The 14,393-nt window shown below is 40.6% G+C and overlaps 1 protein-coding gene across 2 annotated transcripts in view; it reads left to right on the forward strand.

The window, feature by feature from the left end:
- LOC138981931 (prominin-1-like) overlaps positions 1-14,393 on the forward strand; it is a 92,187-nt gene that overhangs the window by 52,681 nt on the left and 25,113 nt on the right. For both annotated transcript variants that reach the window (XM_070355105.1, XM_070355106.1), the window contains exons 13-16: positions 2,302-2,434; positions 3,095-3,198; positions 12,416-12,506; positions 13,237-13,374. In XM_070355105.1, coding sequence (XP_070211206.1) covers positions 2,302-2,434; positions 3,095-3,198; positions 12,416-12,506; positions 13,237-13,374 — 466 coding nt within the window. The remainder of the gene's footprint in view (positions 1-2,301; positions 2,435-3,094; positions 3,199-12,415; positions 12,507-13,236; positions 13,375-14,393) is intronic.

Consider the following 14,393-nt stretch of genomic DNA (forward strand, 5'->3'; position numbering starts at 1 on the left):
TTGAATGTAAACCCCCGTTTCCCACACATTCCCAACATCATCTTTTGGAATTAAAGAATCTGTTAATTTAACTATGTGTCATCTTGTTTTGGTTGTTTTGAGAGAAGGGGGGCACACGGTTACATATGTCTATGTCTATGTCTACCTCCACTCCTACCCTCCGTATTTCTTCCTCCCACCCCAAACCCATCGACTGCACTCTGCAGCTACAAAGGGGAGTCGGTAGAACAAGGACTCTTCTTGGTGGTGTACGGGGACACTTTATGAACACGCTTGTTGCACCACACTTTGAAGTAATCCCACACTTTGAAGTAAATTACTTCAAAGTGTGGGGATGTGCCCCACACTTTGAAGTAAACCCATTTTTTACTTCAAAGTGTGGGGGGATCTTCCCACACTTTGAAGTAAACTCAGTTTTTACTTCAAATTGTGGGGGGATCTTCCCACACTTTGAAGTAACTTACTTCAAAGCGTGGGACTTTTGCATCGCCTGTTTGAGCCTGATGATTTTGTCAAAAAAAATGGCAAAGTCTTTTGGATGAGTGAACAGAAAAAGTGAGCGAGCCAAGAAACATAGTGATGTTTGTTATCAGGCTTTAAGCAATGTCCCATTGTTGAGTGTGACGAAAACTCGTGGTGACGATTTTAAAACATGTTGGGTCACGCATGGTCCAATCTTACATGGTCCAACCTTACATGGTCCAACCTTACATGGTCCAACCTTACATGGTGCAACCTTACATGGTCCAACCTTACATGGTCCAATCTTACATGGTCCATATATATATTATTGGACCATGTAAGATTGGACCATGTAAGATTGGACCATGTAAGATTGGACCATGTAAGGTTGGACCATGTAAGGTTGGACCATGTAAGGTTGGACCATGTAAGGTTGGACCATGTAAGATTGGACCATGTAAGATTGGACCATGTAAGATTGGACCATGTAAGGCTGGACCATGTAAGGTTGGACCATGTAAGATTGGACCATGTAAGGTTGGACCATGTAAGGTTGGACCATGTAAGATTGGACCATGTAAGATTGGACCATGTAAGGTTGGACCATGTAATATTGGACCATGTAAGGTTGGACCATGTAAGGTTGGACCATGTTATATTGGACCATGTAAGATTGGACCATGTAAGGTTGGACCATGTAAGGTTGGACCATGCAAGGTTGGACCATGCAAAGTTGGACCATGTAAGATTGGACCATGTAAGATTGGACCATGTAAGGTTGGACCATGTAAGATTGGACCATGTAAGATTGGACCATGTAAGGTTGGACCATGTAAGATTGGACCATGTAAGATTGGACCATGTAAGATTGGACCATGTAAGGTCGGACCATGTAAGGTTGGACCATGTAAGATTGGACCATGTAAGATTGGACCATGCGTGACCCAACATGTTTTAAAATCGTCATCACGAGTTTTCGTCACACTCAACAATGGGACATTGCTTAAAGCCTGATAACAAACATCATTATGTTTCTTGGCTCGCTCACTTTTTCTGTTCACTCATCCAAAAGACTGCCATTTTTTTTGACAAAATCATCAGGCTCAAACAGGCGATGCAAAAGTCCCACGCTTTGAAGTAAGTTACTTCAAAGTGTGGGAAGATCCCCCCACACTTTGAAGTAAAAACTGAGTTTAATTCAAAGTGTGGGAAGATCCCCCCACACTTTGAAGTAAAAAAATGGGTTTACTTCAAAGTGTGGGGCACATCCCCACACTTTGAAGTAATTTACTTCAAAGTGTGGGATTACTTCAAAGTGTGGTGCAACACACGCTCAAGAATCGTGTGACTTTGACTAATATTGCAGCGCTGTAGGAATGTCTTTCTTCTTAGTCTGGGCTGTCGTTTTGAGTGTCTGTTTTCTGTATAAGGTACAACTCACATGTGCTGGAACGTGCGTTTCCTGTTGTAGTGGCATGGTGTTCTTCGTCCTAATTTGCACGGGTTTCCTGTTGCAGTGGCATGTTGTTCTTCCTCCTCTTTTGCACGGGTTTCCTGTTGCAGTGGCATGTTGTTCGTCATCCTCATTTGCACGGGTTTTCTGTTGCAGTGGCATGTTGTTCTTCATCCTCTTTTGCACGGGTTTTCTGTTGCAGTGGTATGATGTTCTTCCTCCTCTTTTGCACGGGTTTCCTGTTGCAGTGGCATGTTGTTCTTCATCCTCTTTTGCACGGGTTTCCTGTTGCAGTGGCATGTTGTTCTTCATCCTATTCTGCGCGGGTTTCCTGTTGCAGTGGCATGTTGTTCTTCATCCTCTTTTGCGCGGGTTTCCTGTTGCAGTGGCATGTTGTTCTTCATCCTTTTTGCCTGGATCTTCATGCTGATGAGTCTCATACTCTTCGTCATCGGTGCTGCCGTTGAGGGTCTCATCTGTCAAATGGTTGAGGATCCCGACTTCAAAATTATTGACACGGTAAGGCGTTTCAGATTTGACCTTATGTGTTCAAGCCGAACAACCGTCTCCAGGAGACCAATAGTTTTAGACAAAGGCCACAGAGCTTAAATTAGCGTTGCCAGCACGAGAAACAAGAGCTACATCTGCCGCGCGGCGAAGTTAGCATTCAAAGTCACTATCTCAGATTTCCCCGGGCTTTTACATTGGAATAAGACCGTCCGTCCTCTTGGACATATCCCAAAAGTCAACATCCTGACTGCTACCTACTATGGTAGGAAAATTTGACATCTTTTGATGAAATTAATGTCGCAGATGAAAACTGTTGGCTTTTAAGAAATTAATTCACATTTAGACACACACTCTCGATCCAAGCCTCAGGGAAAACATTAGGTCAAATCTGACTGCAGATGGGTAGCCCTTTGATGTATACATGCGCATGACATGGAGCAATTCCTTATATTCGCCGCTGTTACAAGCGTGCGTGTGCGTGTGTGTGTGTGTGTGTGTGTGTGTGTGTGTGTGAGTGTGTGTATGTGTGTGAATGGTGTATGTGTTTGTGTGTATTGTGTGTGTGCCAATATTCAAATGTTATCACACAATGCTGTTCAGTGCACAATCCACTATTGCTACAAGTGTTTGTGTCTGTGTGTTCGTTTCTGTGCCTGTCTGTGTGACCAGCTGACGGAGGAAAAAAACATATTGGGGGAGCACAACGGCACTTGGCTAGCGGGAAAGATTTTGTCCATTCCCACATCTTCAGCAACTATTGGCAGTGTCTTCAGGTATGTCTACAGTGCATCGACCTGTCTGTCCGCCCGTGTGTGTGTGTGTGTGTGTGTGTGTGTGGATCGATGTGTGTGTGTGTGTGCGTCACAGTTTTTTGCTCTCTCTCTCTCTCTCTCTCTCTCTCTCTCTCTCTCTCTCTCTCTCTCTCTCTCTCTCTCTCTCTCTCTCTCTCTCTCTCTCTCTCTTGCTCTCTCTCTTGTTTTTCACGAACAAATATGTTTGAATCACCGTTGAGTTTTTCTCAGATTGTTTTTAACGTTAAAGCCTCCAAATTTCACACACGAGTAGGTTTTGATAAACTTCAAACAGGACAGAAATGTATATTACCCAAATCAAATTTGAAGGTCACAGAGTCAAGAAATGAAAAATTACGATTTTCTAAAACTTGTTTTTAAGAAACTTCACACACTTCGACGGTTTGGTTTAAACAAAATTTATTCCGGAAATACAGGGTGACATGTATGATACGATATGAACATTTGTTACCACACAACAAGCTAAGCTTATACTAAGTGTGGTTATGAATATGTACATCTAAAAAGGAATTATTATTTCATGTTGTGTCAAGGTCAGAAAATCGCTTATACCCTTATTATAAATGTAAGACAAAGAATATAAAAAAGGAACAAATACAACAAAAGAATCAGAGGAGGTAACGGAGGACGGAAAGGGATTTGACTTTAAATTACAACAGTATTGGGGACATTTAAGTCGGGAAAGAGGGGAGTTTGGGGGGGGGGGGGGGGTCAGAGAGATGATGACTATTACACACCGTATACCCGGCTGCACTGTTAAAATCACCTCAGCCAATTTTTGGATGCGCACCTCAGCAAATTTTCTCACCCAGCACTGTAAGTTACTCCACAAAAACACCCATAATTTCACACACACGACATATAACATAAAAATTGTTTGCACTTTCGCCTAAGGTGTAAGTTCATCTTCTGATCGACCCGTTTCATGTTTTCAGTGTGTTTGTGAACGTTGTACTTCAAATATTTACACCTATTGAAGCGTATTCTGAGTAAATTATGACTTTCCGTAGTTACTATAGAAATTCAAGCACCTGACAAGAGATGTACACACTTTTAATGTAATCAGTGGTAATTTCTTGACATCTGGGTCAAATTATATGATTTAAAATATAGCAGGAGCGTCATATTTTCTTAATGTGTGGGGACACTCGAAGATTTTTCGGCTGCACACCTCAGCCGTCTGTTTTTTTCTTCGGCTGCGCACCTCAGCCACACGTGGCTGCACACCTCAGCATTTGTTTCAAAGAAACAATCTGAAATCCATTGTGTACACATTGTGTATCCATCTAGGTGTATGGAAAATCATATTCTGCTTGTGTATGCCGATTTTGTGCTCTCTCTCTCTCTCTCTCTCTCTCTCTCTCTCTCTCTCTCTCTCTCTCTCTCTCTCTCTCTCTCTCTCTCTCTCTCTCTCTCTCTCTCTCTCTCTCTCTCTCTCTCTCTCTCTCCTTGTCGATTTAAGATTGGACTTTTTTTATTGTCTCCATATTTATGTTTTAGTTTTAGCAGGGACAGATTGTAAGACTAGGCGTTAGCCTAAAATCTCCATCCTTGAGTAATACATATTTCAGAAATAAATGTGCATGCTAACCGATATAAACAGCATGATGCCGATCAGTTAATGTGTCCCCTTTGTAAAGTAAAGCAAGATGATGAAGTCCATTTTGTTTTGTGTTGTCCATACTTAAACAGATTAAGAGAAAAATTTATCCCATTTAAATATTATAAAAACCCAAGCACTTTTAGACTCAGCTTGCTCCTGGCTTCCCCTCAAGAAACTGTTGTTAGAAATGTATCCTTGTATTTGTATAAAGCCTTTAAATTAAGAGATGTTTTAACCTCTTAGTTAAATAACGTGTAATGTATGTTTTAATCCGTAGTGTTGTGCGATTGTTATGTTGTACCTTTTTTGCACCTGATGAGTTAAATTATTTGCAACGTTAATCATTTGTTCACACTCCGATCCTTCATAAGGGGCTATGGCCTATTGAATAAATTATCTGCGTCTGCGTCTCTCTCTCTCTCTCCAAATTTGAATAATGATCCTAAGCAACACAACGCATATTTTTACACAACGCAACACAACTGGCAACACTCCATCACTAGCCACTGATCACTAGCCACTGGAATAATTACAACCGTTATATACTGAAAGGCATAAATTCTGCAAATAGTGCATTGAACGATTTTGCTCTCAAACGAAAATCAGATTGAACCTGTAATTTGTAGTTGACATCTTGAGTGTCGGAGCAAATGTTTCACGCTGTCAGCGTGCGCTTTGCAGTATTGCTGATCCAGCCACAGCTCACTGTGCTAATAAAGACAATGGGCTGAACGGGAGACAATAACGTAAAAAAGATAGTGTGTGGCCCTATAAAATGCAACTGGCTGTTTGGCTGTATCAGATATCGCAATCATGCCACGACTTGATGAAGGAGAGAGACAGCAAGCGATTGGGATGCTTAGAGCTGGCCAAAGCATTGAACGTGATGAACACTGAACGTTTTCCGAAATCATTGCGCTTGGACTCAGTCACTTTTTTTGAAAAATTGTCATTTCATGATGTTCTATTAAAAATCAATAAAGCGAAGGTTTTTAAACACTAAAATGGCCAATAAATAAAATATTCAAACATTGAAAACATTCACCACTGAGTTGATTTTTTGTGATTTTTTAAAGATCAGTTTGCGGAATTTATGCCTCTCGGTATATGATCACAACGAAAAGACTTCTTGTCTGTTACTTAGTTATATCAGAGCAACTTATAATACAAGTTATCTGGTTATATACATGAACCAGTACAAACTTAATCAAGGTATAACTCTGGGATACAAACCATGCAGCTTCATTACTGCATACCAAAAATATAATCAAATAGACAGAATACACACGAGCTTGTGTGTGTGTGTGTGTGTTGTGTGTGTGTGTGTGTGTGTGGGGGGGGTGTTCTGTTGTCCCCGACTTGTTTTTTAGTTTGTGATAAATAACGTATTGATTGATTTGTTATCTTTATAATGACAAAAATTGTGATCTATTCAGGTAATGGAGTTCCAGTGTTACCACTGTCGGGAGTAATTAAGAATAAGAATAAGAATAAGAATACTTTATTATCTCTTAGAGAAATTCAGGGAACCTAACAGACACAGTGCGTCATATTGAAGGGGAGCATAGTGGTGCCGTATTGAAATATCGACGTCTGGTGCTTGATGATGAAACGGGATTGAAAAAGTATGTTTCAAAAGATTTCGGGTTGATACCCGCTGAGATAAGCAAACCTGATGAGATTGATTCTGAAATAAATCGACTGTTGGCAGTTATACCAAAAGCTGCTGAACGATTAAAGGAGCAAGGCTTATTATCCACTTGGCTGCAACTACATACATTGATATCTGAAGGAACATTTCCCTTAAGTAACATTTCTTTCCTGCTATTCTTGGATGTTGTGCGATTTTTTGGTACTCAAAACACGAGTTTCATGAGATACCAAGAAGAAACGAAACTATTCTGGAAAACCAGATACCATCTGTTCCATGGCAAGTTTCTTCGGTTTATGGGCGGCCCAAAAAGCCAGGGTCATGTTGTGGACGGATCGGATTCACTCGGCTTGTGCAAGTCGGAAAACGCAAAAATAAATTTTGTAATTCCTAGCCAAAATCATCTTAAAAAAAGGTGAAAATAAGAATGAAACCTTGAAGCCAGGAATAATGCATGAAAGTATCAGCGTTTTGTCCCAGACGCGAAAGGTAGTGAAAGTGGCATTTGATGCCAAGAAAATCAATTCATCCTTGCCAACTAAATGTTTCGATGTTTAGTAAGAAATAAAATAATTACCTGTTTAAAGACAATATTCACTGATGAGACCCAAAAGAAACAACGCGTGTAGTTTGCAGGAACTTCGCGCACTGCAATGCTCATCAATGATCCGTTTCAGTTCCGTTTCCGTCGTTGTCTCGGTTATGATAAGTTAGTAGAGACTGTGTTAATTTTTGTTCACAAGCTTTAGAAGAATTAGAAAGAAAGTCTGGAATGTGGACAGGGAGAAGGTTGGCGCCTATTAAGCCTTCAGACGGGTCTATGTAGTCGGCTAGACGTTAAACAATTAAAAGAAACCCTCTATTATAGGCAAAATAGACACGAATCGAAGCTGAGGTGTGTCGCCGAGTTAGCATTAAAATGGCTGAGGTGCGTCGCCTAGCGCGGCTGAGGTGTGCAGCCAAAAAATCTTCGAGTGTCCCCACAGATTAAAGAAATATGACGCTCCTGCTATATTTTAAATCATATAATTTGACCCAGATGTCAAGGAATGACCACTGATTACATTAAAAGTGTGTTCATCTCTTGTCAGGTGCTTGAATTTCTATAGTAACTACGGAAAGTCATAATTTACTCAGAATACGCTTCAATAGGTGTAAATATTTGAAGTACAACGTTCACAAACACACTGAAAACATGAAACGGGTCGATCAGCAGATAAACTTACCCCTCAGGCGAAAGTGCAAACAATTTTTATGTTATGATATGTCGTGTGTGTGAAATTATGGGTGTTTTTGTGAAGTAACTTACAGCGCTGGGTGAGAAAATTTGCTGAGGTGCGCATCCGAAAATTGGCTGAGGTGATTTCACAGTGCAGCCGGGTATACGGTGTGTATTAGAGACTTGCCAATTCAATGTTCCTGCAGCAGCAGTGGTTTCATCCAAAATGTTGTCCAATCTTATCAAGCAGAGCTAAGTCATGTGAACACAATATCAAGAAAGGTGAAATCATGTCTATACTTATTAACAAGTCGCGTAAGGCGAAAATACAACATTTAGTCATGTAGCTGTCGAACTCACAGAATGAAACTGAACGCAATGCAATTTTTCAGCAAGACCGTATACTCGTAGCATCGTCAGTCCACCGCTCATGGCAAAGGCAGTGAAATTGACAAGAAGAGCGGGGTAGTAGTTGCGCTGAGAAGGATAGCACGCTTTTCTGTACCTCTCTTCGTTTTAACTTTCTGAGCGTGTTTTTAATCCAAACATATCATATCTATATGTTTTTGGAATCAGGAACCGACAAGGAATAAGATGAAAGTGTTTTTAAATTGATTTCGAAAATTTAATTTTGATAATAATTTTTATATTTTTAATTTTCAAAGCTTGTTTTTAATCCAAATATAACATATTTATATGTTTTTGGAATCAGAAAATGATGGAAAATAAGATGAACGTAAATTTGGATCGTTTTATAATTTGTTTTGTATTATTTTTACAATTTTCAGATTTTTAATGACCAAAGTGATGAATTAATTTTTAAGCCACCGAAGTCCGGGCTTCGTCAAAGATTACTTGACCAAAATTTCAACGAATTGGGTTGAAAAATGAGAGCGTGACAGTGCCGCCTCAACTTTCACGAAACGCCGGATATGACGTCATCAAAGACATTTATCAAAAAAATGAAAAAAACGTCTGGGGATATCATACCCAGGAACTCACATGTAAAATTTCATAAAGATCGGTCCAGTAGTTTGGTCTGAATCACTCTACACACACACACGCACAGACAGACAGACAGACAGACAGACACACACACACACAACACACACACACACACACAGGCACACACACCACGACCCTCGTCTCGATTCCCCCATCTACGTTAAAACATTTAGTCAAAACTTGACTAAATGTAAAAACGACAATTTTCTACCCCGAACTGCTGCTCGTTAACAAAAATACCCTATTCCAGCGATGTATGTGCACGTATCAACTGATATGATTCAACACAATAAGAAACAAGTCGCGTAAGGCGAAAATACAACATTTAGTCATGTAGCTGTCGAACTCACAGAATGAAACTGAACGCAATGCAATTTTTCAGCAAGACCGTAGCCTATACTCGTAGCATCGTCAGTCCACCGCTCATGGCAAAGGCAGTGAAATTGACAAGAAGAGCGGGGTAGTAGTTGCGCTGAGAAGGATAGCACGCTTTTCTGTACCTCTCTTCGTTACATTTAGTCAAGTTTTGACTAAATGTTTTAACATAGAGGGGGAATCGAGACGAGGGTCGTGGTGTATGTGTGTGTGTGTGTGTGTGTGTGTGTGTGTGTGTGTGTGTAGAGCGATTCAGACTAAACTACTGGACCGATCTTTATGAAATTTGACATGAGAGTTCCTGGGTATGAAATCCCCGAACGTTTTTTTCATTTTTTTGATAAATGTCTTTGATGACGTCATATCCGGCTTTTCGTGAAAGTTGAGGCGGCACTGTCACGCCCTCATTTTTCAACCAAATTGGTTGAAATTTTGGTCAAGTAATCTTCGACGAAGCCCGGACTTCGGTATTGCATTTCAGCTTGGTGGCTTAAAAATTAATTAATGACTTTGGTCATTAAAAATCTGAAAATTGTTAAAAAAAAATAAAAATTTATAAAACGATCCAAATTTACGTTCATCTTATTCACCATCATTTTCTGATTCCAAAAACATATAAATATGTTATATTTGGATTAAAAACAAGCTCTGAAAATTAAATATATAAAAATTATTATCAAAATTCAATTGTCGAAATCAATTTAAAAACACTTTCATCTTATTCCTTGTCGGTTCCTGATTCCAAAAACATATAGATATGATATGTTTGGATTAAAAACACGCTCAGAAAGTTAAAACAAAGAGAGGTACAGAATTCTGTGTAGACCCTTCCACCAGCATCTTAGACCACTCTTTGTACTTTTTCTTTTAATAGATGATTGTCATTTGTTTTACCTCATGTCTGCCCTGCGTGTGATGGTGTGATCGTGACTGCTGTAGTGTGGGCGTGTGTGTGTTGGTGTGTATGTCAGTGAATGTGTGGGCGTGTGTGTGTGTGTGTCAGTGTGTGTGTGGGTGTGTGTGTGTGCGTGATTTTACCAACACTACGCTAAATTCCTTGTGCTTAAAATGTTTTTTTAATGTCACTTGGCTCAATAAATACTGTATTCTGTATTCTGTAAAAAGAAAAGCGTGCTATCCTTCTTAGCGCAACTACTACCCCGCTCTTCTTGTCAATTTCACTGCCTTTGCCATGAGCGCTGGACTGACGATGCTACGAGTATACGGTCTTGCTGAAAAATGGCATTGCGTTCAGTTTCATTCTGTGAGTTCGACAGCTACTTGACTAAATGTTGTATTTTCGCCTTACGCGACTTGTCTATACCTCTCTTCGTTTTAACTCTCTGAGCGTGTTTTTAATCCAAACATATATCTATATGTTTTTGGAATCAGGAACCGACAAGGAATAAGATGAAAGATATCATACCCAGGAACTCTCATGTCAAATTTCATAAAGATCGGTCCAGTAGTTTAGTCTGAATCGCTCTACACACACACACAGACACACACACACACACACACACACACACACACACACACACACACACACACACACACACACGCACATACACCACGACCCTCGTCTCGATTCCCCCCTCTACGTTAAAACATTTAGTCAAAACTTGGTTAAACGTAACAAGTCGCGTAAGGCGAAAATACAATATTTAGTCAAGTAGCTGTCGAACTCACAGAATGAAACTGAACGCAACGCAACGCATCAAGACCGTATACTCGTAGCATCGTCACTCCACCGCCCGTGGCAAAGGCAGTGCCAGTGAAATTGACAAGAAGAGCGGGGTATTCGTTGCGCTGAGAAGGATAGCACGCTTTTCTGTACCTCTCTTCGTTTTAACTTTCTGAGCGTGTTTTTAATCCAAACATATCATATCTATATGTTTTTGGAATCAGGAACCGACAAGGAATAAGATAAAAGTGTTTTTAAATTGATTTCGAAAAAAAAAATTTGATAATAATTTTTATATATTTAATTTTCAGAGCTTGTTGTTAATCGAAATATAACATATTTATATGTTTTTGGAATCAGCAAATGATGGAGAATAAGATGAACGTAAATTTGGATCGTTTTATAAAAAAAATATTTTTTTTACAATTTTCAGATTTTTAATGACCAAAGTCATTAATTAATTTTTAAGCCACCAAGCTGAAATGCAATACCGAAGTCCGGGCTTCGTCGAAGATTACTTGACCAAAATTTCAACCAATTTGGTTGAAAAATGAGGGCGTGACAGTGCCGCCTCAACTTTCACGAAAAGCCGGATATGACGTCATCAAAGACATTTATCAAAAAAATGAAAAAAACGTGTGAGGATACCATACCCAGGAACTCTCATGTCAAATTTCATAAAGATCGGTCCAGTAGTTTAGTCTGAACCGCTCTACACACACACACACACACAGACACACACACATACACCATGACCCTCGTCTCGATTCCCCCCTCTACGTTAAAACATTTAGTCAAAACTTGACTAAATGTAAAAAGGAATTTGGTAACTGTTGGAGCAGAAAGAAAAACTGCAAGCAGTTACAGTATATTTGGACTCAAGGGTCTATATGTAACAAAATCCAGTGATGGGATTACAAGTAATGTAAGATACGGAAGGAATGCACCATCCACAATTCGTTTCACATGTTTACAATACACTTCGACTTCGACGGTTTGATTACTTTCGAAATGAAACTTCTTCTTCTTCTTCTTCTTCTTCTGCGTTCGTGGGCTGAAACTCCCACGTACACTCGTGTTTTTACACGAGTGGAATTGTACGTGTATGACCGTTTTTACCCCGCCATTAAGGCAGCCATACGCCGCTTTCGGAAACAAGTTTGATTGATCGTCGTCAATTTTCAAGATCACAGAGGGGTCATGTTTGGTTCAAAATATGGAAACTTTTCTCAAATGTTTTTGCCTGGCCTGTGTGTAAGCTGGTTGACCCTTGTCAATGCTCAAAGTCCTAGTGGTGTCGAGTTTGAGTGGCTGAGATACTTAGCAGTGTATGCATACACATTTCGACTGAAACTTTGACTGAAAGTGCTCGAAATAATTACATTTCTTGATATTAAATCGGGCGTAACAACTGTCTGGATACGTAGCCTATATCGGCGTAACGCGACTCAACCTTGCATCTTACAGTGTGTGTGTGTGTGTGTGTGTGTGTGTGTGTGTGTGTGTGTGTGTGTGTGTGTGTGTGTGTGTGTGTGTGTGTGTGTGTGTGTGTGTGTGTGCGTGCGTGTGTGTGTGCGTGCGTGAATGCGTGCGTGTGCGTGTGCATGTGTATGTGCGTGCGTGCTGGTGTGTGTGAAACAGGGACTGTCGCGACGACAAGACGCTGTTCAAGGCAACGGACATGACGGATCACCCGAGTGTAAACTTCACCAAACTCATTGACTTTAAAGACGTGAGTGTTGCTTGTGTAACTGCATGGTCATGTTATAAGGCAAAAAAGCCAAGGAACCTTCCTTTTTGACTCCCCTGAGTGATCAGGAGAATCTTATGAATGACCAGCGGTAGGCCGTCCGTGTTTGTGTGTGTGCATGTGTGTGAGAATGTTGTGTTTCTCAGTATTTGAAAAGTAGGTCAATAAATAAAACAGGAAATAACGTCTTTCTTTTTTTTGAAGCACACTCCTTCTCATCGACTCGCCATTTCAGATCTGGCCATGCTTTTAAAATGTACATGGAATTCAGACCACCCAATCACTTGGGCGCATACCAAACATGAACAGCCTGGGTGTTCTCTGTGCAAATTCCAACTCACCACAGCCACCAAGCAGTCACTGAGGGAGTTAATTTTGGGAAAGAGCGCACCAATGCAAATTGAGAAATGTAAAAGCCGGGCCAGATCTGAGGTTTGTTAGCAAAACGGTTTTCACAAGAAGGAGTGTGCCTTTGAACATCATGCCTCACACAAAAAGCAGATAATACCTCGCAACGAATGTGTTTCGACAATTATCCCATTAACCTGCTTCTTTGACTCTGTTACCTGAGTAGGTGAATACGCTGCGTATTCCCTTGTAACCCAGCGTAATTCATGGGTACCGAGCCTCGATCTGACCTGTTTTGCGCGAAATCGCAGAGTACAACTAAAATAATTAAGAGGTCATCTGCATATATATTGTTCGTTCACAGAAACTGAATATCACCGCTCTGCTAAACGCGGTCAACATTGATGTCGGGAATGTGGATCTGTTGGGCGGTGACGTGGACCAGTACCTCAAAGATATGGACGCACTGCAGGACCACATTCCCTTTGCACAGCTCCAAAATGTAGGTACACGGCCAATGCGTACATGTACTGTTGGCTGGACCTGTGTGTACACGCTAGCACGTGCGGGAACTCAGGCGTATGCGAATACCGTAGTACATGCCTTAATCAGTCATAACCACAGACTGGCATACTTGTACAGATAGACAAACACACAGACCCAGATATCAAGACACCTGCATCAGTAGGAATGACATAACAAACATCCCCCCGCGGGTTAGGGGGAAGAATTTACCCGATGCTCCCCAGCATGTCGTAAGAGGCGACTAACTGATTCTGTTTCTCTTTTTACCCTTGTTAAGTGTTTCTTGTATAGAATATAGTCTTCTACTACGTTCTTACCAGTTCCATTTAACTTTGCATACCATGCTAATTATTCAGTAAAAAACTTTATACCATCAAGGTTATACCTCTATGTGGAATAGCCCGGTAAGTGTGCTATCCCCTATAGCCCGGGCGTTTCCCGCCAAAAGGGCAGGCGCCTCTATACGCCCATAGCCCGGCGACGTCATAGTGACGTCATAGCGGTAGAACCTGCGCATGCGCCAACGGCAAGCTGATCATAAAACTCTTACTGACAAGCACAGCAGACGTGTGTTCAGTGGCCTCTCGCTAATAAAGGAAAGATTTTCGTTCAGTTACTGATGTGTGGGACTTTTGAGACGCTGCCCTCAACAGTTTGAAGCCTCTTCTTGGTTGGGTCGGACAGTGTCGTCGTATGAAGGGAAGTGTTTGAAATTTTCTTACTTTTCAAAAGCGAAGATAAAGATTTTCTATACGCTTCTTTTCAGCCATCTTGTTGTTTAACCGGTTTTCTTTTTAGATCTAGATCTAATTTGTAAGAAAGCCTTGAGAGTTCTAACTTGCCTTATTGTTCGTAGGTCATTTAGAATAGTGTCTCCTTCTGTTTTCTCTTTTATTGTCTTCCTTAACTTTTTGTTTCGGTAGATAAATTAATTCCCCTTTTCGGGGCTGTTAGAGTTACCCAGGAGATATTTTCTCTCATATAATTCTCTTGAGT

The sequence above is a fragment of the Littorina saxatilis genome, linkage group LG12, assembly GCF_037325665.1.
Source record: "Littorina saxatilis isolate snail1 linkage group LG12, US_GU_Lsax_2.0, whole genome shotgun sequence".
NCBI lineage: Eukaryota > Metazoa > Mollusca > Gastropoda > Littorinimorpha > Littorinidae > Littorina > Littorina saxatilis.